The 25,537-nt window shown below is 39.9% G+C and overlaps 1 protein-coding gene across 1 annotated transcript in view; it reads right to left on the bottom strand.

The window, feature by feature from the left end:
* The window catches only part of BTBD9 (BTB domain containing 9), a 405,922-nt gene that overhangs the window by 336,814 nt on the left and 43,571 nt on the right, over positions 1-25,537 (bottom strand). Inside the window, exons 5-6 of the mRNA XM_029243461.1 lie at positions 13,370-13,589; positions 9,386-9,505 (exon numbers count right to left, since the gene is read on the bottom strand). Coding sequence (XP_029099294.1) covers positions 9,386-9,505; positions 13,370-13,589 — 340 coding nt within the window. The remainder of the gene's footprint in view (positions 1-9,385; positions 9,506-13,369; positions 13,590-25,537) is intronic.

Raw genomic sequence — 25,537 nt, 5'->3', positions numbered from 1 at the left:
GCAGAGGGAATTTTTTTTCCTTCACTTCTTGGGTATTTTTACTATTCTCTGAATATTACTTGTGAAAATTAACCTAATTCATGGTTCTTCACAGGGACTCCTCTAGTCTTGTTGAAAGAAGTTTAAAAAAAACTTTAAATGAAACCAAGTCCCAGATATCTGAAACAGTTATTCAGGGTCACATGAAGAGAGAATTGTCAGTCACATACTTTCTCTGAGCTTAGGGACATAGGTAGAAGGCATGAGCAGGTAGATGGTAAATAGGGAATTTTTGGTTTTTTTGGCCACGCCACATAGCTTGTGGGATCTTAGTTCCCCAACCAGGGATTGAACCCAGGTCCTCGGTAGTGAAGGCGTGGAGTCCTAACCACTGGACAGCCAGGGAATTCCCGTTAAATAGATGATTTTGACTGCTGAGACCAAGCAGGGAATTTCTAATAAGAACCAAAGATGAAGCTAAAGAAGCAGAAGGGCCCAATGATGGGGAGTTTTGGGTGAAGAGTTTAGATTTGACCAAGTCCACTGCATACTCTGCCTTTGGCAAGAGAACAAAGAGCATCCTTTTCCCCTTACTTTTTCCTGCTCAATCCCTTGGTCCCTTTGTCCAAATTCTTTCTTCAGTAGGATCACCCATAACTATGCTCCAGCATACCATATATATATGTATATATATATATAATATATATATATATAAATATCTCTATTATTGCACTGATCATATCTTACTTTATCGATCTTTAGAAAGTTGTCACTCCTATTATATCATGAAATTCTTAAGAGCAGCAACTGTGTCTTGTCCACCCTTTTATGGTGGCACCTAAACTAAGTGCCTGCAATATAACAGGTATTCAATAAATACCTGTTTGTTGAATAAATGTATGAATGAATAAGTCTTATAATAGAGTAGAATTGAGGAGAGGGAAAGCAGGAAAAAAAAGATGTTTGATGATCAACTAGGGGGGTACTATCTCAACTTAATCCTGAACCTGACTGCTTGGGAAGCAACTGTACCACTACCATACATAGCTCTTGCCCTTCCAGAATGAAAAACATACAACGGCTGTTTGTGGTAGTAATAACAGGTCATTGGTGTTATTAACATCATCTCACACTTATTAAGAGATACTAATTTATATTCTAAAATTATAAAATAAAATACAAAGAAAAAGGACAACCCTGTTCTATTTTCTCATGTTTCAAGTCCTCCACTACACACAAAAGAAGCTCAACATGTTATTATCCTTTAAACAAAAATGAAACAAAAACAAAAAGTCTAGATTCAGCTGAAAAACTTAAGTACAAACAGCCATGTCTCAAAGGTCTTACGGAATATAAAACACAGTGGAGGGCTTCCCTGGTGGCGCAGTGGTTGAGAGTCCGCCTGCCGATGCAGGGGACATGGGTTCGTGCCCCGGTCCGGGAAGATCCCACATGCCGCGGAGCGGCTGCGCCCGTGAGCCATGGCCGCTGAGCCTGCGCCTCCAGAGCCTGTGCTCCGTAACGGGAGAGGCCACAACAGTGAGAGGCCCGCGTACCACACACACAAAAAAAGACACTGAAAAATATTTTTGGTCTAATAAGAGGATCCTAAGTGAAAATAATAAATAGGAAATTCCTCAACTAAAAAACAAAAAAAAGCAGTTCAAGATGTAAAGAGATCTTGTGAAGAGAAATTCCATAATATATGAAACTTGTTTCTAAATACAGCTGGTGGCACAGTGGTTAAGAATCCATCTGCCAATGCAGGGGACACGGGTTTGAGCCCTGGTCCAGGAAGATCACACATGCCGCAGAACAACTAAGCCCATGCGCCACAACTACTGAGCCTGTACTCTAGAGCCCGCAAGCTGCAACCACTGAAGCCTGTGCACCTAGAGCCCGTGCTTCGCAACCACAGAAGCCACCACAATGAGAAGCCCGCGCACCGCAATGAAGAGTAGCCCCCCACTCTCTGCAACTAGAGAAAAACCCGCACGCAGCAATGAAGACCCAACGCAGCCAAAAATAAATAAAATAAATTTATTAAAAAAAAATAAATATAGCTGAAGCAAAACAAATCAGGATTTAAGAACACCAGGTTCACTCTGTAATAATAAAGTCTAAAATGATCTTATGGCGAATAAAGGGGCAGGAAAATTCAAAGTTCTATTGACAAACTGACAACACATACATAAAGGATTGCTACACTCCCTTTGGGGCATTTTAAAAGAGAAAACTTCCCCAACTGTTCATCCTCCTCCTCCCCCTCATCAGTATCCTTGTCATGCAGGTGGCTGTGGCCAGCACGAGCAGAGTGTGGCCACCCCAGGCCCTCTGTTTCTGCATTCCTGGAAACTGTCCCCGCCAAAAAGGCGGCAAGAGCTTCTCCAGGGCTCCATGTCTCTGCCTACTCTTAAGCAGAGCTATTTCTTCACCTCACAGTCTGCAGAGGCAACATAGGATTGTGACGTTAACTGTGTAGTCACAGACCTGCATATTTAACTTCTCTGAGGCTCAGTTTCCTCATTTGTAAAATGAAGGTAGTTAGTGGTGTTTCTCTCCTAGAGCTATCATGAGAATCATACAAGGGAGCAATGTGCGTCTGGCCCACAATAGATACTCAATAAATGTTAGACTGTTCTCTTCCTGTCTCTCCTCTGAGGTCCTGTAACCCTCACTCTCTTTTCCTCACTCCTCCTTTCTTCTGCTCCCTGATTCCTTATAAATATTTAATGGATCTCTCTCCTTTGGGTTACTCTTCTATTTATTTCAAAATTCCAAAGAAAGATAAAAAAAAGAACTTACTTGATAAAAAAAAAATTAAGAGAAAAAAAGAACTTATTTGTATAAAACTGAATAGCTCTACTACAGAAGCCCACTATACTTGGCAGACTATGAGTCAAGGGCTGGCTAGCACCTGAATGTACCTCTGTGGACTTCAGGCATAATTAATGCTCCACATGAGTAGAAGGACTTAAATAGTACAAATAGTTTTACATGCTATTTCACAAATCACAGACTTCAGAAAATTTATATTTAAATATGGGTTTATTTTTTAAAAAGCAATTTTAATCTCTCTTTAGCCCCAAGTAAAATTGTTACGATTTAGTGACACCATGTGGCTACATTTTGCTTTGCACTCTTAGAAGAGACTGTTCTGTCTGCAGGTTGCTCTATACTAATTCAATTATGGTATCAAAGTTGTAGGTGGAGGTACAATTCAAACTAAGTGTGAACTAAAATGATTACTTTTAAAAAGTGAAACTGTTCCTTCTTCCTTTACAACTGAATAAGGCATTTCTTGACTTCTGAAGACACCAATCATATAAAGAAAGTAAAGGCTCGGCATAATTCTAGCTATGATTATAAAGCATCCTGGTGAACCACTGATTAATGTAAAACTGTCTACCTTTAAAAGTAAATAAATATATCAATGCCCAGGGGGTCAGGGGGAGAACAAAAGAGGAAAGGTGGAAGACACACACGCTTTTGTACAAGGTTAATATGGTAGGGAAAGAATGCTTCCATAAATAGCAATGTTTATTTTCTCATTTGTTTTATGTCTTGTATATCTATAGCACTGTTAGGTACTATAATCTAATGAAAATGGGTAAAAAAATTATGCTGCATCTACTGATGGCCGGGATGAGAGGGGACTTGGAATGTATGGTAGCAATAAAAGAGATTAAAAGTGCAATAAAAGTGTCCTAAACCAAAAAACAGTACAGTTTTAGTATTCATTTAATGAGGCCTCCTAGAGTAGACCAGTTACTCTTGAATAACATTCGATGTACACCAAAGAAAGCCTAAATATCTACAACAATGACTAGAGAATATCACCTCCTTAATCTCAATTTAAAACACCCAGCTCCCCTCTCGGGTTTCCCATTATCACCTATTTTAAATAACTACTCTCCTCCTCTTGACCCTGGGTCACTATCACAGTATCATTTTCACAACATTTACAATTACCTGTTGTGCTCTTACTGTTTATATCTGTTCCTCCCAAATTCTATGAGAGCAGAAATCTTGGCAGTCTTTTTCAGTGTTATGGCCTCAGTATCCAGTACAATGCATAGCACAAAGTAGGAGCTTATTTGTGAAATGAGTGAGTAATGGATGAATAAACAGATGAATAAATGAAGAAAAATCTATTTTCTTAGCTGGTGAAGCATGCCTAAATTTCTTGTTGTAAGTGAAAGTAGAACCGTTCTAGTGAGATGTTTTTCATCATTTATGACCTCTACTGTGACCACTGAGACTAGAAGACAGGCCAGCAGATGCTCTACAGCACCCTTTTGTCCATGACACATTTGGCACATTATAATCTCTCGCTCTAAGAAAAGAAGAAAAAGGAGGGAAGGGAAAACTACAATGATTAAAACACTTTCATTAACAGTCAAAGAAATCAATGAACAGAGTGGAGTATATACTAGAATTTAGCACATGATAAATACGGCTGTTCATACTAGTATGGTAAGGAACAATTATTAAATAAATGGTCTTGGTCAACTGACTGTCCCTAATCTGAAAAGATACATGAAAAATATTCTGGCTGGATTAAATATTTAGATACAAAGATAAAGATAACAAGTAGCAGAAAAAATTTATAAAAATATAACACTCTTTAACGTTGGAGTGAGGAACACCTTTCTAAACATGATATCAGACCACCAGAAACCATAAAAAGGATTGACAGATTTGACTACATTTTTTTAAATATAAAATTCTATATGGTAAAAAGTACTAATAAAACACTAAAAACCAAAAACAAATTGCACAGTACATGATAGGCAAAAGTATAATCATACATACACAAATATACGTCTACATGTATATATACACCACATATATACGATATATATATGTATATGTATCAAGGTGTACATACCAACATAAAGTTCTCACAAGCCAAAAACAAAAAGATAATCACCCCAGAAGAAAAATATGCAAAAGACAAAAATAGGCTTTTTATAAATGAGAAATAACAAACGTCAAGTATTATAAGATACCCTACACTTCACAGACGATAAAAGAAATCCAACTTAAAGTAAGACAATTTTTTACAGATCATAAATCACATTGGCAAAATGCTGACAACGCCTGCATTGGTGAGGGTTTGGAGAAGGGGCATTTCTATGTGCTATTGGTAGAGACTGGGTACAGCCGTATCAGAGGGCAAGCTTTATCAATATTTAAAATGTGTACTACATCATAATTTTATAATTAAAATGTCATAAAAAGACATTTCCATTTTGATAATTAAAAACAAAAGGAAAGGAAGAAAGAAGCTCAGTTTTGTGTTAAGTGAGTTCATCCATCCTGTGCCATGTTCTGAACCATCAAGTTGCACCCTTCTCAACACCCTTTCTGGCCTCTGTGCTCCCGCGGATTCTCCTCTAACTCTCTGACCAGCCCCTGCAGTAAACCTGTCTGCCACCTACTCTTTCCTTCCCTCTCTCAATAGCTATATTCTTAAGGACTGTGCTTTTAGGCCCACTATTCCTCTCCCTCAACTCCCAGGTTTTATACCAAGTTCACTTTTGTAATTCCAGCTACCAGCCATATGCGGGCTACCTCTGTACGCATTCACATCCATGTTTTCAAGTCTTCTCATGTTTCAGCAACATTTTGCAGCTGCCAAATTACCAGCACCGTGTTGAGAAAAAGCCAGAAAAAAAATTTAAAGCATCCCAGGGCACTCAATAGTTCCACTCCTTGTTAGTGTTTTTTGTTCAGTCCTAGGCTCTACCAACTAAGAAAGCTGTGGAAGGACTTGAAGAGAGCTTACTAGATAGCCAAGAAGACAGTTTGAAGGCTGGGGAATTTATGGGTAAAGCAGAAATTTCCTTCTCCTGAAAAAGGCAAAGCTGATAAGATATAAGATGCTTCTGAGTATCATATGAAAAACTGTACCAAAATTGACATCACTTTTCTTCATTTCCAGCTGGGGGCTAGGGGGTTGTTATTAGTCTAAGCTTTTGGCTACATTGAGCAGTCCCCACTTGACCCACGATGCATTCCTAAAAAGGACCCAGAAAGAAAGAGCAGACCATTTCCCTCCATTCACTGTTGTGGTTGTAACCATCACTCCAGCTTTGAAGCCTGACATTATCCTTATCACCACTATCTCGGTGAGGGGAAATGCTGACTAAATTACATTCCACAGGATATATAAACGGCAAATTTTATGTTATATATATTTTACCACAATTAAAAAATGCTTTACCAAAACCAAAATGTATGAAAACTGTTGGAAACATACAAATGGGAAGATTACTAAGATAAAGAGAACCATGGAAGGCATGTGTGTGGACTGGCAATATGGAAAAGTGCTGAAAGGACCACACTTCTGAGATAAGGAACAGTTTCCTCATACTGAGAGCCACCACTGAGAGCCACCATGGCCACAGAGAATGGCAGGATGGCTCTCTTTCTCTGAAGGCCAAACACCAGTTCAGAGTCTCAGAAAGTAGAAAAGGTAATAAAAACAACTATTTACTGAGCCTCTACTTTGGGCCAGGCATTGTGCTCAGTACTTGTACATATGCTCTGTCATCTAACCCTCCACAGCAGACCCCAGGAAGGGTGCTGTTATTCCTGTTTCACTGGTGTAGAAATGAGGGCTTTGAGAGGCACAAGTTTACCAAGATCACAATGCCAATATTAGATGAAACCAGGATTTGAGAAGAGCTCTAACTCTGCAGCCCATGATTTTCCTACTACCCGATGCTGATTTACATGCAGTTCAACCTAGACTCAAGAGAGAGAGCTGGGTAATCTCACAATTCACAGAGCATCTCTTCTTTAGTGAATATATTAAATGAAATCTTTCATCAATATACAACACTTGCATCCTTCAGAATTAACCTTGAAATTCAGTTTCCTGAAGAAAAAACAGAAAGTAGACTTTGCAAAGAGTACAGAACCATTTACCACTCCACCAGTACAGATACACATTTTAAAAATACTTGGATAAAAAGCACCAATGAATATATGTACATATTAATATTGAATCAGTCTCTCTTCATTACCTGGTCAGTGCCTTGACCCCAAACCTGTGCTAACATTTATAGAGTACCTACTGCATACAAGGTCATAACTTGAGAACTACACAAGAATACTGAAAGATTAGAATCCATACTCCTTGCTTCCAAGAGCTTGTAATTTTAGCATGAGAGGCAAGACAAACACGCAAAGGACACTGAAGAACAAGGGTGACATACAAATGTGCAAATTAACTAACACAATGCAAAGTGAACACTTACGTGCTAAGGAAATAAAGAATTTATATGTGCCCAGTGAAGTCCCTGAAAGAAGCGTATTTAGAACATTGTTTAGGAAGTCAATAAATGATTGTGAAGATAAGAAACACCAAGCATGAAACATCCTTGGATAATCAATAGGGACTTATTCTTAAGTTCATTTTAAAATACTTCCAAAATTCCAAACTATTACAAAAGGCAGAGTTTATGAAGAAATGTAGTAACATAGTAAGTTAAAGTGGTTATAAATATTAAAATGTTTTCTCACTAAAATGCATATCAAGACTCCTTCCTTTTCTTGTTATCACTGTCTCTAACATCACCTTTGCTCAGTTTTTCTCAACCAGCGTGGGAGCTGGCTATACCAAGACAAAAACTAGAATCATGAAGACAGCCAGGCTCTACAACACATAAAAGCAACATCAACAAAGGCAAGGCCACATAGGAGAGACAAAATTAGGAAAAGGGAGTATAAATAATACCCACTAATAAATGAGAGGAATTATATTTTCTAAAAGCCAGAGATCACGACTGAGGGTACATGTCTCCCTCCACAGAGTAGGAGTTTTCAGGTGGGTAAAGCACACAGCCTCTATCATAGCTGGTATTACAGTCACGATGATTTGTTCTGGGAGTCGTGCTCCTAGTGTTTCAAATTAAATACAAACACACAGTCCTTTGGCCCACGTCAGACACTTCGGTTGTTATGCTGCTTATCTTTTAATCTGATACAGCCATAATAATGTCAGTCGATGCAGACTCAATCCCCTCCTCTACCTCGGGGCCCCTCTGTCACTCTCAAAGTATCCCTAGGCAGTTCTGAGATACAGAATCTTCACTCAATTTCTTGTCTCTCTCATTTTAATCCATTCAAAACTCCTCTGATAAAAGAGCAACTGCTAGACCTGAGACACTTTAGTCCCTCTTTGAGGAAATGAAATTGATTTTCTTCATTTCCACACAAGAGTATCCTTGGGTAACAATATTGTGTCCAGTCATACCCATAATAAAAAAAAATGTAGGCGACATTCTTTACTGTACCAGAGGCTGAAAGGTTTTGTGGAGTTCCTGTGGTAGAAGTAAGAATTCAGCCTGATGCTGTCAGATCATGCGTTTAATAAATATAAGGGTGCCTTCTGACCGAGAGAGTAAGTGCTGTGGGGCATCCCCATCTGCTCCAACTCAGCCACACAGGGATGTCAGCTGGGGTCACGAGTATGGGTGTGGAGCGGAGTGGGTAAGGGGCCAGCTCCACGTGCTCCCTGGCTTACACCCACCATATCCCTTCTTGATACACCTAATTAAACGTACCAATCACTTTCTGCCTTCAATCTCTTGAGTTTAGGGTAAAGAATATCTGAGGGAAATTTCCAAGGGGAAAATCACAATAGAAAAAACACAACAGAATTTCAGGGGCCTTTAACCACCTTTCCCAACTCCCAAATTCATTATTCATACTGGTTTTGCAGAATTTCAGAAAGAAAGCTTAAAAGATGGCTTACATCTAAAGTAAGAATATGAAATGTTAGAATAGCTTATCAGTACTTTTTAAAAAACAAACTTACATGGAGCTAAAATACATAATGACAATAAAAGTTAAGGTGCCCTGGTTGAAGGGAAGGTGTGAGCCTGGAGCCCCACCAGCTCAGCCTCCCTTGCCCCAAACCCAACCCCACTAGAAACACCTGCTCTTTCAAACTCCACTGATATCCACTGACCTAGAAAAAGAACATGCACAATGGCATCCAAAAATCTCCTCCTGGCCCTGAGGACTGCCAGGGAAGCCTCCAGAAATATCTCTCATGGTTTTTGTGAAAAGAACGCACCCCCTAACAATAACTCTGCTTTCAAGGTATAGCATGGAATTTAAAAAGCATTTCCACTTCTCAGTGTGTCGTCCCTTCTTATTCATTTACATGCCTTTACATAAATATGGTACAAAACAGTTCCACAGTACACTCTAAATATTAAGATGCTTAATTTTCCATAGTATCCCTAAGTTTTTTAGTGGAGTCGCATTTAGTAACTGATATCCCCCTGGAAAACTTTTCCTCTATGAGACAGAAAAATGAAATCTGTTTCTCAACATCCAGATCTCTTTAAACAAACATCAAAATCATTTATAAGCCATGAGAACTAACCTGCAGACACGGGCTGGAAAATATAGCTTTTGCCAAGAACGACACAGATATTGCGAATGATCAATCACTCTGATCCAATCAAGTTCATCCATTGAGACTTCAATGAAGTATGAATAAGACCTATGAATCAAAAGGAAAAAGGCAGAAAAAAGTATCATATTAAAATAACAATACAAAGCTATATTTTTTTAGCAGCTTTTTTTTTTTTTTTGGCTGCGTTGGGTCTTCATTGCTGTGCTTGGCCTTTCTCTAGTTGTGGCGAGCGGGGGCTACTCTTCTTTGCGGTGCGCGGGCTTCTCATTGTGGTGGATTCTCTTGTTGTGGAGCATGGGCTCTAGGCGTGCGGGCTTCAGTAGCTGTGGCTCGCGGGCTCTAGAGTGCAGGCTCAGTAGTTGTGACACAGGCTTAGTTGTTCCGCACCATGTAGGATCTTCCCAGACCAGGGCACGAACCCATGTCCCCTGCATTGGCAGGAGGATTCTTAACCAGTGCCGTCACCAGGGAAGCCCCCCGAAGTTATATTTTAATAAAATGTTAAAAGGTACAAAAAATACACTGTTCATGAATTACAGTTTCTGCATAATGACCAAATTCTGATGATGACGAAATGTGTATAGATCCCCCTAACATAGCATTCGCCACAATGTATTGAAATTATCTCTTTGCATGTCTGTCTGCCTTATAAGTTCTCAAGCTGGTTAAGAACACGGACCATGCCATATTTATCTGCATATATCCAGGGTCTAGCACGGTGCTTGTCACATATCAGGCATATAAGATATAACAGGACCAGGATGCCTTGCATATACCGTATTAACAGGTTAATAAAGCCATGACAGAGAGGACAGAAAACAGAGAAGTGTGCCTTCTCCCTCTACCTTCACTGGCCTGAGCACCCAGCCCTCCTGTCTCAGGAGGGAAGCCAACTCAGAACGGTTCCTCACAGAGGCCAGCTTATCTCCTGCTTCCTCCCAGTCTCCTACCATCCCACACACAGATACAGCCTGCAGAAAAATAAATGACATGGGTGAAGAGATCGTATGTATTCCTTTTCGGTACAACTTAAAATTTGGCAGCTAATAATCTAGCAGTAATGAAAACAGCCTATCATCCTCCCCTGGTCAGCTACCCTGGACCATTACATGCTGGTTCCATACTGAACAAATCTATATTCCCCTGTCATAAGCCAAATTTAAATTTGAGATGCAGTTATTACTTGTACTGTAATATCAACAGGAACAATCTCAGAAGATTTAGGTGACCATAAATGTCAGCCTGCAACCAACAGTTGTGACCAGAAAAGGTCAGCTTATTTTGTGTCATCCCCTCATTTTCTGCTGTCCCCTCAATTCCATTCATTTTATTGCTCAGTCTCAAACTGGTTATAACCTTTTATTGAACCTCTCTGGGTTATCAGCAATGCAGGATATAATTTTACAACACATGTGAGAATCTTTTTGGCTTAAGATTCTGAATTTTTCACCTTTGCTTAGAATGATAACTTCTGTGAGAAAGGAACTAGTACATGGTAAAGTTAAGTCCCCCGTGAATGAAACACACATACTAAAACAAACTGGGGCTTCCCTAGTGGCGCAGTGGTTAAGAATCCGCCTGCCAATGCAGGGCACATGGGTTCAAGCCTGGTCCGGGAAGATCCCACATGCCGCAGAGCAACGAAGCCTGTGCGCCACAACTACTGAGCCTGCGCTCTAGAGCCCGTGAGCCACAACTACGGAAGCCCACGTGCCTAGAGCCCATGCTCCACAACAAGACAAGCCACCACAACGAGAAGCCGGTGCACCACAACAAAGAGTAGCCACAACTAGAGAAAGCCCGTGCGCAGCAACGAAGACCCAACGCAGCCAAAAATAAATAAATAAAATTAATTAATTAAAATAAATAAAAATAAAACAAAGTGGCCTATAAATATTTAACATCCTGGAAATAATGATAAGTACTTTCAGTTTCAAATGTACTAACCTTTTCTTTATTATTTTTATACTACTTGCATTATTAACTAAATGAGTTAATATATGTAAACCTTTTAGAACAGTGCCTACTACTATTATTAATCAGAGACTCTTGTACACAATATGTGAAATTTGCTCCATTTTGCCAACTAAACATATTATATCCAACGATACATATCAGGAAACATATTCTTAATTAAAAAGAATGAGATAACCTGGAGATAACCTCCAATACCCACACACATGGGAAATGCTGACTCTCACTTCATAAAGCTTCCCTCACACTTGGCTCAAATGGCCTGAAAGGCCAGGGTGGTGGTCGGTGGTGCTAACGAGAGAAATGAACTAAACAGCAAGATCTGCAGGGTCTCATCACCCTTACTATTAAGCCCTTCATGCCCAGACTCAAAGAGGCATAAGTAGGGCCTAGGAGACTGTACACCAGAGAGAGACTGGGTGTACAGGTTTAGGTTAATGACGAGCAGCAATGAGGGAGACTGTTCAGTTCTTGGTCATCCTACTGCTCTGGTACTTCTGCCATGGCTGAACTCAGTGGGTGAAAACATCAGAGTGGCTAGAAAGGAAGGCAGAATCTTGAAGCCACTGTGAAACTGGTGGGTTCCTAGGCTGGAGCCCATCAAGTTTTTTTCACATATTTCTTTTGTTTTGATAATGGTATTTATTCACACTAAAAGACAATTTTTTTTCTTTGTCCACAGTATAAAGTATATTTTATTTATAAAAATAAAAGTATATTTTAAAAAGTATATATTTAAAAGTATATTTTAAAGTATATTTTAAAATTATATTTAAAGTATATTTTAAAAGTATATATTTAAAAGTATATTTTATACTTTAAAAAAGTATAAAAAAAAAAATTGGATATCATAATATCCAAAAGTAAGGAATCAAGTAAATAAACAATGGTAACCCATATAGTGGAATACCAAACAACTATTAAAAGTAACATTTTACATGGATAAACGACAAGGCCCTACTATATAGCACAGGGAACTATATTCAATATCATGTAATAAACCATAATGGAAAATATGAAAAAGAATATATATGTAAAACGTATTTGTATATATATATGTACAGAACTTAAACACATTATAAGTAAACTATATTTCAAAAAAAATTTTTTAAAGTAACATTTCACAGGAATATTTTTAAAAGAGTAGAATATTCACAGTGTATTAATTAAAAAGTGAAGTTACTTTTTGTACATCTAACCTTTATTTTGTAAAACTATGTGTGGTTTTACAGGTTTCTGGTGTGTGTGTGTGTGTGTGTGTGTGTGTGTGTGTGTCTGTGTGTGTGTATGTGTGAGACTATGCATAACAAAAAAATACTGGTTAGGGACTTCCCTGGTGGTGCAGAGGGTAATAATACGCCTGCCAATGCACAGGGCAGGGGTTCGAGTCCTAGTCTGGGAAGATCCCACATGACGTGAGGCAACCAAGCCCGTGAGCCACAACTACTGAGCCTGCGCTCTAGAGCTCACGAGCCACAACTACTGAAGCCCGTGCAGCTAGAGCCCATGCTCCACAACAAGAGAAGCCACCGCAATGAGAAGCCCACGCACCGCAACGAAGAGTAGCTCCCGCAAGCCACAATTAGAGAAAGCCCGTAGTCAGCAATGAAGACCCAACACAGCCAAAAATAAAATTAATTAATTTTAAAAAAGTACTGGTTAGACAAATATAAAAATTAATAATAGGCAGTGAGATTACTAGCAATATTTATTTTCTTCTTTGTGCTTTTCTACATTTTCTGTTTTCCACAATAAACACATATTCATTACTTTTATAAGCAGAAAAAAGCAAAAAATGTTATTTTTTAAAGAAACGCACCCTTTAATTCTTCCCGCAAAACTAAACTTCAAGAGAAATAGCAAAGTGATGACAAAGATATAAACCAGCAAATCTCTTAAACCAAAGCAGATGACCACAAAGTTAGGCCATCTCAATCAAACATGTCAGTTTCTCTCCAAATCATGCTAATGACTCACCGGCTATCTCGGTCCCACAGGAGTATCCGTATATGATTGATAATGGATGGCTGACCTAGCTTAATCTCGATGCCAGAACGGCAGTCATCATCAATTGGGTGCCTAGAAAATCCATGATCCAAATCATAATTTTGAGTGTCACCATCTAATAAGGCAGACTTCAGCTCCCCTTTTACCACCTGGGCTCCATATTTCATAGTTGCAATGTTTTCTTCTGGTACTACAGTTAAAAATAGAAGAAGCAAGGTTAATGGTTACTTATGAAATTTTCCATATTTTGGGAAAAAAGATAAAATTCTAGCATTTTAGTTGATGTTAGTATATGCATTTAATTTAACGAGAAAGAGGAGATATGGAGTGTCTGTGAGGATTAAGATACCACCACAGTTGAAATTTAATGACATCATCACAGCCACAAAGTACCTGGGACTAAGACTACTAAGAAAAAGTTGTAAATACTAGAAAAAACATGTTCTAGGACAAACAAACCAGCTCTACTGAGTTAATTCTATTAGTAGCTTTAATTTAATATCTACTGGACAAAACTAGCATGTAAAATGACCTGTACCTGCCATCTGGACTGAGCACGAAGTATAAAAGCAAAGCAAACAGGTCATACATCTTATAAAACAGAAAGAGAAAGACCCCAATACAGTGGAGCTGTTGGTCATACAAGGACGTGCTGAATCAATTAGTTAAAAACCAAGAATATGTTTAAAAGAAGATATATTTTTACTTCACTTGAATATTTTTAAAAATAAAAATTCAAAAAAAAAATTCAGTCTGTCATCAAAATATTATGGGGCTTCCCTGGTGGCACAGTGGTTGGGAGTCCGCCTGCCGATGCAGGGAACACAGGTTCGTGCCCCGGTCCGGGAGGATCCCACATGCCGCGGAGCGGCTAGGCTCGTGAGCCATGGCTGCTGAGCCATGGCTGCTGAGCCTGTGCTCCACAACGGGAGAGGCCACAACAGTAACAGGCCCACGTATCTCAAAAAAAAAAAAAATTAATACTATGATTATAATTAACCCCCTCCCCTCTCCAACACTAGATGTACTAAGAGTCAATTGTTCCTGGGACTCTGAAGTCCTCTATGCAAATTTTGCTTCACAGATCTAGAACCTGTCTTCCAGGTACTAACATTCTAAAACTGACACTCTCCATGGAGAGACAACAGGCGGCATAAAGTTAGATGTTAAGAGCCTGAGATTCAGAGTTTAAATAATGGTGCCACCTTTAACCAGATGTATCAATTTGGGGAAGTCACTTTCTCTGAACTTCAGTTTCTCAATAGGGCAACATCTCCCAGGTGTTTTTGTTTAAGGATTAAATTAGATGATCTTTGCAAAGCACAGAGTAAGCTCTAAAAAAAAGATTGCCAGTATTATTACAAAATATGTATAAAAAGCACACATAAAACTAAGCAAGTTTACAGACTGTAAATAAATGCTGAATTCTCACAGAATATGTATATCTTGGCTGTGTGATTTGAATAGGGGAAAGTATGAGCTATAATTAGGCTCTTAGGGAAAAGGAGTAAGTAATTCATCATTGCAGATTTCTTGGCAAATGTGGGTTTAAAAACTTTTTTTCAAATGAAGACAGAGAAAGATGACTTAAAAATGAAGCTGAAAAGTGGGGGTTGGGGTGAGTTTAATTAACCTTCAAAAGACTAAGGCAACTGAGATAACCAAACCAAATGAAAACAAAACCTAGTCATGATCAACTTCTTACCACCAGAGGCCTAAGTGCTCAGTTTATAACGTTCTACGTTCTATTAGCTCATGAAAATCACACATATTCTTCATATTTATTTTTCATTTATTTAAGAAACTTTATTAATTCCTTTGACTTACTCCTCATAATAATCCTTTAAGTGTAGGACTACTATTATATCCATTTCACAGATGGGGAAGTGGGGGCAGAGAAAGGTTAAATGGACTTTGTTGCCCAAGGCCATACAGCCAGCAAGGAGCTGAGGTGCTATCAGAACACAGGCAATCTGTTTCCAGGGGCCCTGCCCTGCTACTACCTTCATAAAGGGTTTCTGATGGGAAGACCATACTTTTCCCCTCTTACTAGTCCCTTCCCTCTAAGGTTACTTAGGACCCAAAGGAAAGAAACAGTCTATTATAGCTTTTTTTTAGAAAGTTGGACATAAAATGAGAAAACCTAAGTTTGAGACTCAGGCTCTACCACTTATTATCCCTGATGAGGCCTCTTAGTCTCTATGAATCTGTTTTCTCATCTAAAAATAATATTTTACCCAACCCACCCACGGGGCTACTGTAAAAATTACACTATAAATAATATATTCTAAAGTACTATGGGACTTCCCTGGTGGTGCAGTATTTAAGACTCTGCGCTCCCAACGCAGGGGGCCCAGGTCTGATCCCTGGTCAGGTAACTAGATCCCACGTGCATGCCACAACTAAGGGGCCCACCTACTGCAATTAGGGAGCCGGTGAGCCGCAACTAATACCCAGCGCGACCAAATAAAAAAATAAAATAATAAAAAAATAAAGTCTACAAAGTACTCTATAAGAATTCAATTAGTCAAAAAGCATTTACTGAAGACCCATTCTGTACCAGGTACCCTGTGAGGCACTGGATATCTCTCAGTGAACCAGACAGAGATAGGCCCTGCCCTCCTGGTGCCTCCAATCTAGACATGAAGCACTTTATAAGCAAGCAAAGAAAAGCTTCAAATTTGTGACTTGTGAATCCTCAGCAGAGATGACTTGTGAACCCCCTAGTTTACAGATGAAGATACTAAAAGATACTAAAAACTACAACTGGGAAGACAGAATACTAATAGAGTCAAAGAGTTTTCAAAGTATTAACGGTTCATTGCTATTACTGTCTTTATGTGATAGATGAGACAAATTTTATTTATTTATTTATTTATTATTTATTTATTTGTTTGTTTATGGCTGCATTGGGTCTTCACTGCTGCGCACAGGCTTTCTCTAGTTGTGGCGAGCAGGGGCTACTCTTCGCTGTGGTGTGCAGGCTTCTCATTGCGGTGGCTTCTCTTGTTGCGGAGCACGGGCTCTAGGCGCATGGGTTTCAGTAGTTGTGGCACGTGGGCTCAGTAGTTGTGGCTCTCAGGCTCTAGAGCGCAGGCTCAGTAGTTGTGGCACACAGGCTTATTTGCTCCATAGAATGTGGGATCCTCCCGGACCAGGGCTCAAATCCGTGTCCCCTGCACTGGCAGGCAGATTCTAACCACTGCACCACCAGGGAAGTCCCCAAATTTTAAATTCTAGTTTAGAAGCAAGGAATAGATTCAGTCATTCATTCATTTATTTTGAAAAGTCTAGATTTAGGCACTGTGCTAAGTGCTAGGAAAACACAGGGGAAAAGACATAATTACAGTCCTCAAGAAGCTTGGTCTAAGTAGGAGTGTAGGCAAGAAAAGCAAAAATGATACTATCACAGTGGCAAGCCCCCTCAGTCTAGTTACTGGAAACTATGAGAATAGGTTCGTGGTACCATGTACCTACAGCACAGATTTAAACACACACACACACACACACACACACACACACACACACTCACATATAAACCAATAATATAACTTAGCAGGCCTCGCAACAGATTGACTTTTAGCCAATAAAAAATCTTGAGGATGGAAGTTGTGATGTACTACCTGTTATAAACATGAAGAAACAAGAAATTACTGTTCTCTTTCGCGAAGTCTAAAACCTGATGCACAAAACAAAATATAACTCAGCCGGAATAGAAAAAGCACTAACTTTCAAGGCAGAAATATCTCCACAGCTAAAACAAAACTAAACATTAAGGAATGGTCTGAGTACAAGTAGTTCAAATATACTAAGGAAAGAAATTAATTAAAAAGTTGATTTCCTTTCCCCAGGCATACAGACAAATGCTCATCATTAGACGTAGTTTTGTACATATATAAACCACACTCTCAAAGAGACTAAACACCACTGGTAAGTTAAAAACATCCTTTGGATCCTCTTTTTTTTTTTTTTTAAGGGGAGTGGAAATCACTATAATTTGGTAAAAAGCCTCAGGATATGCAACTGTAAGAATTAAACCTTCTAGTAACCAATATTAATGAACTAAAAAAAAAAAGATTTAGTATTTATGCCCCTAGATACTAATTCCCTAGTCCCAAGATAGAACCTCTCAATGTTTCATGAAAAGTCCCCAAAGACTCAGAACCTATACCCAGGGAAGAACAAAGAAACAGATAAATCTCATCAATAATTTCAAAATAAGCAGAACTATCCTTCCAGACCATCAGCTAAGGAACAGTTCTGAAATTTTAGACCCCTTTTTCCCTAACTGTGAAGAAATCTGATTTTTTAAAAATGGCATGAATGTCTGAATAAATACTTTTTAGGATCTGAGAGGAAAGTGATATGCTTCCTTAGTTATTTCTATTATTAGTTTTACTATTCATATAATTAAAAAAGTAGAAAAACAGTCTGCTACTTAATCATTTCTCGAGTTTATAAGTTACATAAAAGATTCCCAAGCATTTGTATAATCTCCTCCTTGAGCTTCCACTAAATTATTCCAAAATGAAGAATTTAACATTTATGAGCAGCATATCATTCCAGAACTGAGGGCTCCTCAACTGGTTGATTACTCCCTTTCACGGTAATTTCATGGGTCTATAGTAACCCAGGTCTGACACCTATACTGACCAGCTGATCAATTCCAAGCTACCAGTAACTACATGAAATGTCCAAAGCATCTCCTCAGTTCTGCAGCAATGTCCCAAACTTATCCTTACAACTAAACCAATTCTGAGGCCCTATCAACACCTCGAATCAAAACTAGGGCAAGAAGGGGAAAAAAGGAGCTTATATAAGAAAGGATCCAACAATTAAGATTTACAAAGGCTAAAACTATATTACTCATCTTGTTACTTCTCCCCTCTCTACCCTCCTACCCTTTATCAAAGGCTGACCCTCAACCAGCATCACCCTCTAGCATCTCTAATCTCTTCTCCAACCTCTCCTGACCCGTTCCCTCTAGCTACCATACTATTTCTCTACTACCTTTACTCCAATTCACACATCAGATAGTCAACACATTGTATTTACTATATTTTTCAAACCCATGGCCTAATTCCCTGTTTAGTCAAGCTTCTGTCCAGACTACTAACCAACTCACCACAATTTATATCCAAAATTTTTCTCTCCATTCTCATTCTTCTTGCCCTCCCAGCATCACCAGATACCACTGACCACCCACTCCATAGCAACGCTCTCTCCTCTGTTGGCCTCCGTAACCCTATCCCAGTTTTCTTCCTACCTCTAATTCTTCCTTCTCTACCTTCAGCCCCTGGCCATAAGTCTCCTCCAAGTCTCAGACTTTGATTTTCACTTCTTTCTCTATACTCTAGCCCAGGTTTCAGTTCTTTTACCACCAGCTTTGACTGCTTCCTGAACACCAGTAATATGCTTCCACTGCTTTTAGACAATTCTCATTGTATTAATTCATCAAGTGTCATCTACAGACTACCCAGTGTGTTGAATGTTGAGGATACAAAGATCAGTGTGCCTTCAAGGATCTAAAACAAGTAAATAAAAAGGTTTAAAAAATGTGATCAATGTGATAACTCCTACACAGACATACAGAGATGAGGAAGAACACAAAATAATAATATAACAATGGTTTCCTACAGTATTGAGCTTACACACATTACTTCAAGTAATTCTCATAACATGCAAAGGTATAAAACTAAAGGTAAAATTCCTTATGTGATTTAACACCAGGTCATGCAACTAGTAAGTGACTAATTCAGGACTTGAAGTCAAATTTGTCTCGCTCCAAAACCTATGCTTTTTCTTCTATGCCCAATGAAAAGAAATCTAAATCTGATGAGTCAGGAGAGAAGTCCAGGCTAAGGACACCTATTTAAGATCAATCAGTATTTCAAAAGAGTGTCTGAAGTCACGGACAAGGAAAAGATCACTCAGGGAAATGACTAACATGAGACAGAACTTAGAATTTAGATACCCCAGAAACTCTCAAACTCAGTAAGTCTAAAACAAGTTCAGAGATTGGTTCAAGATGGCGGAGTAAAAGGACGTGTCTCACCCCCTCTTGCGAGAGCACCGGAATCACAACTAACTGCTGAATAATCATCGACAGGAAGACACTGGAGCTCACCAAAAAAGACACCCCACATCCAAAGACAAAGGAGAAGCCACAGTGAGACGGTAGGAGGGGCGCAATCACAATAAAATCAAATCCCATAACTGCTGGGTGGGTGTCTCACAAACTGGAGAACACTTATATCACAGAAGTCCACCCACTGCAGTGAAGGTTCTGAGCCCCACGGCAGGCGTCCCAACCTGTGGGTCTGGCAACAGAGGGAGGAATTCCTAGAGAATCAGACTTTGAAGTCTAGGGGGATTTGATTGCAGGACTTCGACAGGACTGGGGGAAACAGAGACTCCACTCTTGGAGGGCACACACCAAGTAGTGTGTGCATCGGGACCAAGGGGAAGGAGCAGTGACCCCATAGGAAACTGAACCAGACCTACCTGCTAGGGTGGGAGGATCTCCTGCAGAGGCAGGGGGTGGCTGTGGCTCACCATGGGGACAAGGACACTGGCAGAAGAAGTTGTGGGAAGCACTCCTTGGCATGAGCCCTCCGAGAGTCTGCCATTAGCCCCACCAAAGTGCCTGGGTAGGCTCCAGTGTTGGGTCGCCTCAGGCCAAACAACCAACAGGGAGGGAACCCAGCCTCAACCATCAGCAGGCAAGCAGATTAAAGTTTACTGAGGTCTGACCACCAGAGCAATACCCATCTCTACCCACCACCAGTCCCTCCCATCAGGAAACTTGCACAAGCATCTTAGATAGCCTCATCCACCAGAGGGCAGACAGCAGAAATAAGAACAACTACAATCCTGCAGCCTGTGGAACAAAAACCACATTCACAGAATGGAAGACAAGATGAAAAGGAAGAGGGCTATGTACCAGATGAAGAAACAAGATAAAACCCCAGAAAAACAACTAAATGAAGTGGAGATAAGCAACCTTCCAGAAAAAGAATTCAGAATAATGATAGTGAAGATGATCCAGGACCTTGGAAAAAGAATGGAGGCAAAGATCGAGAAGTTGCAAGAAATGTTTATCAAAGACCTAAAAGAATTAGGGGAGGAGCTTCAAGATGGCGGAAGAGTAAGACGCGGAGATCACCTTCCTCTCCACAAATACATAAGAAATACATCTACATGTGGAACAGCTCCTATAGAACACCTACTGAATGCTGGCAGAAGACCTCAGACCTCCCAAAAGTCAAGAAACTCCCCACGTACCTGGGTAGGGCAAAAGAAAAAAGAAAAAGAGACAAAAGAATAGGGACAGGACCTGCACCAGTGGGAGGGAGCTGTGAAGGAGGAAAGGTTTCCACACACTAGGCAGCCCCTTCACGGGCGGAGACTGTGGGTGGCGGAAGGGGGGGAGCTTCGGAGCCACGGAGGAGAGCACAGCAACAGGGGTGCGGAGGGCAAAGCGGAGAGATTCCCGCACAGAGGATCGGTGCCAACCCGCACTCACCAGCCCGAGAGGCCTGTCTGCTCACCCGCCGGGGCAGGTGGGGGCTGGAAGCTGAGGCTCAGGCTTCGGTCAGATACCAGGGAGTGGACTGGGGCTGGCTGCGTGAACAAGTTCACCACAGCTAGCTGGGAGGGAGTCCAGGAAAAAGTCTGGAGCTGCCAAAGAGGCAAGAGACTTTTTCTTCCCTCTTTGTTTCCTGATGCACGAGAAGGGATTAAGAGCGCCACTTAAAGGAGCTCCAGAGAAGGGCACGAGCCGTGGCTATCAGCGCGGACCCCAGAGACGGGCATGGGACGCTAAGGCTGCTGCTGCCGCCACCAAGAAGCCTGTGTGCAAGCACAGGTCACTCTCCACACCTCCCCTCCCGGGAGCCTGTGCAGCCTGCCACTGCCAGGGTCCTGTGATCCAAGGACAACTTCCCCGGGAGAACATACGGTGCGCCTCAGGCTGTTGCAACGTCACGCTGGCCTCTGCCGCCGCAGGCTCTCCCGCATCCGTATCCCCCACTCCCCGCGGCCTGAGTCAGCCAGAGCCCCCGAATCAGCTGCTCCCTTAACCCCGTCCTGTCTGAGTGAAGAGCAGATGCCCTCAGGAGACCTACACACAGAGGCGGGTCCAAATCCAAAGCTGAACCTCGGGATCTGTGCGAACAAAGAAGAGAAAGGGAAATTTCTCCCAGCAGCCTCAGAAGCAGCGGATTAAATCTCCACAGTCAACTTGATGAACCCTGCATCTGTGCAATACCTGAATAAACAACGAATCATCCCAAACTGAGGAGGTGGACTTTGGGACCAAAGGTATATATATTTTTTCCCCTTTTCTCTTTTTGTGAGTGTGTATATGTATGCTTCTGTGTGTGATTTTGTCTGTATAGCTTTGCTTTTACCATTTGTCCTAGGGTTCTGTACATGCAGATTTTCTTAGTTTTTTTTCTTACTTTTTAAAATTTTTTCCTTAATAGTTTTTATTTTTATTTTAATAACTTTATTTTATTTTACTTTATTTTATTTTACCTTCCTTCTTTCTATTATTTCTCCCTTTTCTTCTGAGCCGTGTGGATGAAAGGTTCTTGGTGCTCCAGCCAGGAGTGAGGGCTGTGCCTCTGAGGTGGCAGAGCCAATTTCAGGACACTGGTCCACAAGAGATCTCCGAGCTCCATGTAATATCAAACAGCGAAAATCTCCCAGAGATCTCCATCTCAACGCCAAGACCCACCTTCACTCAACTACCATCAAGCTATAGTGCTGGACACCCTATGCCAGACAACTAGCAAAACAGGAACACAACCTATTCCATTAGCAGAGAGGCTGCCTAAAATCATAATAAAGCCACAGACACCCCAAAAAACACCACCAGACGTGGACCTGCCCACCAGAAAGACAAGATCCAGCCTCATCCACCAGAACACAGGCACCAGTCCCCTCCACCAGGAAGCCTACACAACCCACTGAACCAACCTAAGCCAGTGGGGACAGACACCAAAAACAACGAGAACTACGAACCTGCAGCCTGAGAAAAGAAGACCCTAAACACAGTAAGTTAAGCAAAATGAGAAGACAGAAAAACACAGAGCAGATGAAGGAGCAAGGTAAAAACCCACCAGACCAAACAAATGAAGGGGAAATAGGCAGTCTACCTGAAAAAGAATTCAGAATAATGATAGTAAAGATGATACAAAATCTTGGAAATAGAATAGAGGAAATACAAGGAACGTTTAACAAGGACCTAGAAGAACTAAAGAGCAAAGAAACAATGATGAACAACACAATAAATGAAATTAAAAATTCTCTAGAAGGAATCAATAGCAGGATAACTGAGGCAGAAGAACGGATAAGGGATCTGGAAGATAAAATGGTGGAAATAACTACTGCAGAGCAGAATAAAGAAAACCGAATGAAAAGAACTGAGGACGGTCTCAGAGACCTCTGGGACAACATTAAATGCACCAACATTCAAATTATAGGGGTTCCAGAAGAAGAAGAGAAAAAGAAAGGGACTGAGAAAATATTTGAAGAGATTATAGTTGAAAACTTCCCTAATATGGGAAAGGAAATAATTAATCAAGTCCAGGAAGCACAGAGAGTGCCATACAGGATAAATCCAAGGAGAAACATGCCAAGACACATAATAAGCAAACTATCAAAAATTAAATACAAAGAAACAATATTAAAAGCAGCAGTGGAAAAACAACAAATAACACACAAGGGAACCTCCATAAGGTTAACAGCTGATCTTTCAGCAGAAACTCTGCAAGCCAGAAGGAGTGGCAGGACATAATTTAAAGTGATGAAGGAGGAAAACCTACAACCAAGATTACTCTACCCAGCAAGGATGTCATTCAGATTTGACGGAGAAATTAAAACCTTTACAGACAAGCAAAAGCTGAGAGAATTCAGCACCACAAAACCAGCTTTACAACAAATGCTAAAGGAACTTCTCTAGGCAGGAAACACAAGAGAAGGAAAAGACCTACAATAACAACCCAAAACAATTAAGAAAATGGGAATAGGAACATACATATCGATAATTACCTTAAATGTAAATGGATTAAATGCTCTAATCAAAAGACACAGACTGGCTGAATTGATACAAAAACAAGACCTATATATATGCTGTCTACAAGAGACCCACTTCAGACCTAGGGACACACACTGACTGAAAGTGAGGAGATGGAAAAAGATATTCCATGCAAATGGAAATCAAAAGAAAGATGGAGTAGCAATTCTCGTAACAGACAAAATAGACTTTAAAGACTATTACAAGAGACAAAGAAGGACACTACATAATGATCAAGGGATCGATCCAAGAAGAAGATATAACAATTGTAAATATTTATGCACCCAACATAGGAGCACCTCAATACATACGGCAAATACTAACAGCCATAAAAGGGGAAATCAACAGTAACACAATCATAGTAGGGGACTTCAACACCCCACTCTCACCAATGGACAGATCATCCAAAATGAAAATAAGGAAACACAAGCTTAAAATGATACATTAAACAAGATGGACTTAATTGGTATTTATAGGACATTCCATACAAAAACAACAGAATACACATTCTTCTCAAATGCTCATGGAACATTCTCCAGGATAGATCATATCTTGGGTCACAAATCAAGTCCTAGTAAATTTAAGAAAATTGAAATCATATCAAGTATCTTTTCCAACCACAATGCTATGAGACTAGATATCAATTACAGGAAAAAATCTGTAAAAAATACAAGCAGATGGAGGCTAAACAATACACTACTTAATAACCAAGAGGTCACTGAAGAAGTTAAAGAGGAAACCAAAAAATACCTAGAAACAAATGACAATGAAAACACGATTACCCAAAGCCTATGGGTGCAGCAAAAGCAGTTCTAAGAGGGAAGTTTATAATAAGCAATACAATCTTACCTTAAGAAACAAGAAATATCTCAAATAAACAACCTAACCTTACACCTAAAGCAATTAGAGAAAAAAGAACAAAAAAACCCCCAAAGTTAGCAGAAGGAAAGAAATCATAAAGATCAGAGCAGAAATAAATGAAACAGAAACAAAGAAAACAATAGCGAAGATCAATAAAAGTAAAAGCTGGTTCTTTGAGAAGATAAACAAAATTGAAAAACCATTAGCCAGACTCATCAAGAAAAACAGGGAGACGACTCAAATCAATAGAATTAGAAATGAAAAAGGAGAAGTAACAACTGACACTGCAGAAATACAAAAGATCATGAGAGATTACTACAAGCAACTCTATGCCAATAAAATGGACAACCTGGAAGAAATGGACAAATTCTTAGAAAGGTAAAACCTTCCAAGACTGAATAGGAAGAAATAGAATATATGAATAGACCAATCACAAGCAATGAAATTGAAACTGTGATTTAAAATCTTCCAACAAACAAAAGCCCAGGACCAGATAGCTTCACAGGTGAATTCTATCAAACATTTAGAGAAGAGCTAACACCCATCCTTCTCAAACTCTTCCAAAAATTGCAGAGGAGGGAACACTCCCAAACTCATTCTACGAGGCCACCATCACCCTGATACCAAAACCAGACAAAGATACTACAAAAAAAGAAAATAACAGACCATTATTACTGGTGAATATAGATGCAAAAATCCTCAACAAAATACCAGCAAACAGAATCCAACAACACATTAAAAGGATCATACACCATGACCATGTGGGATTTATCCCAGGGATGCAAGGATTCTTCAATATACGCAAATCCATCAATGTGATACACCATATTAACAAACTGAAGGAGAAAAACCATAGGACAATAGATGAATAAAAAGCTTTTGACAAAATTCAACACCCACTTATGATAAAAACTCTCCAGAAAGTGGGAATAGAGGGAACCCTACCTCAACATAATAAAGGCCATATACAACAAACCCACAGCAAACATCATTCTCAATGGTGAAAACCTGAAAGCAATTCCACTAAGATCAGGAACAAGACAAGGATGTCCACTCTCGCCACTATTATTCAACATCGTTTTGGAAGGCCTAGCCACGGCAATCAGAGAAGAAAAGGAAATAAAAGGAATACAAGTTAGAAAAGAAGAAGTAAATCTGTCAGTGTTTGCAGCTGACAAGATACTATACATAGAGAA

This window comes from Monodon monoceros, unplaced genomic scaffold (genome assembly GCF_005190385.1).
Source record: "Monodon monoceros isolate NGI ecotype Baffin Bay Population unplaced genomic scaffold, NGI_Narwhal_1 Super_Scaffold_3, whole genome shotgun sequence".
Classification (NCBI taxonomy): domain Eukaryota; kingdom Metazoa; phylum Chordata; class Mammalia; order Artiodactyla; family Monodontidae; genus Monodon; species Monodon monoceros.
This window is presented reverse-complemented; position numbering and strand designations above follow the sequence as displayed.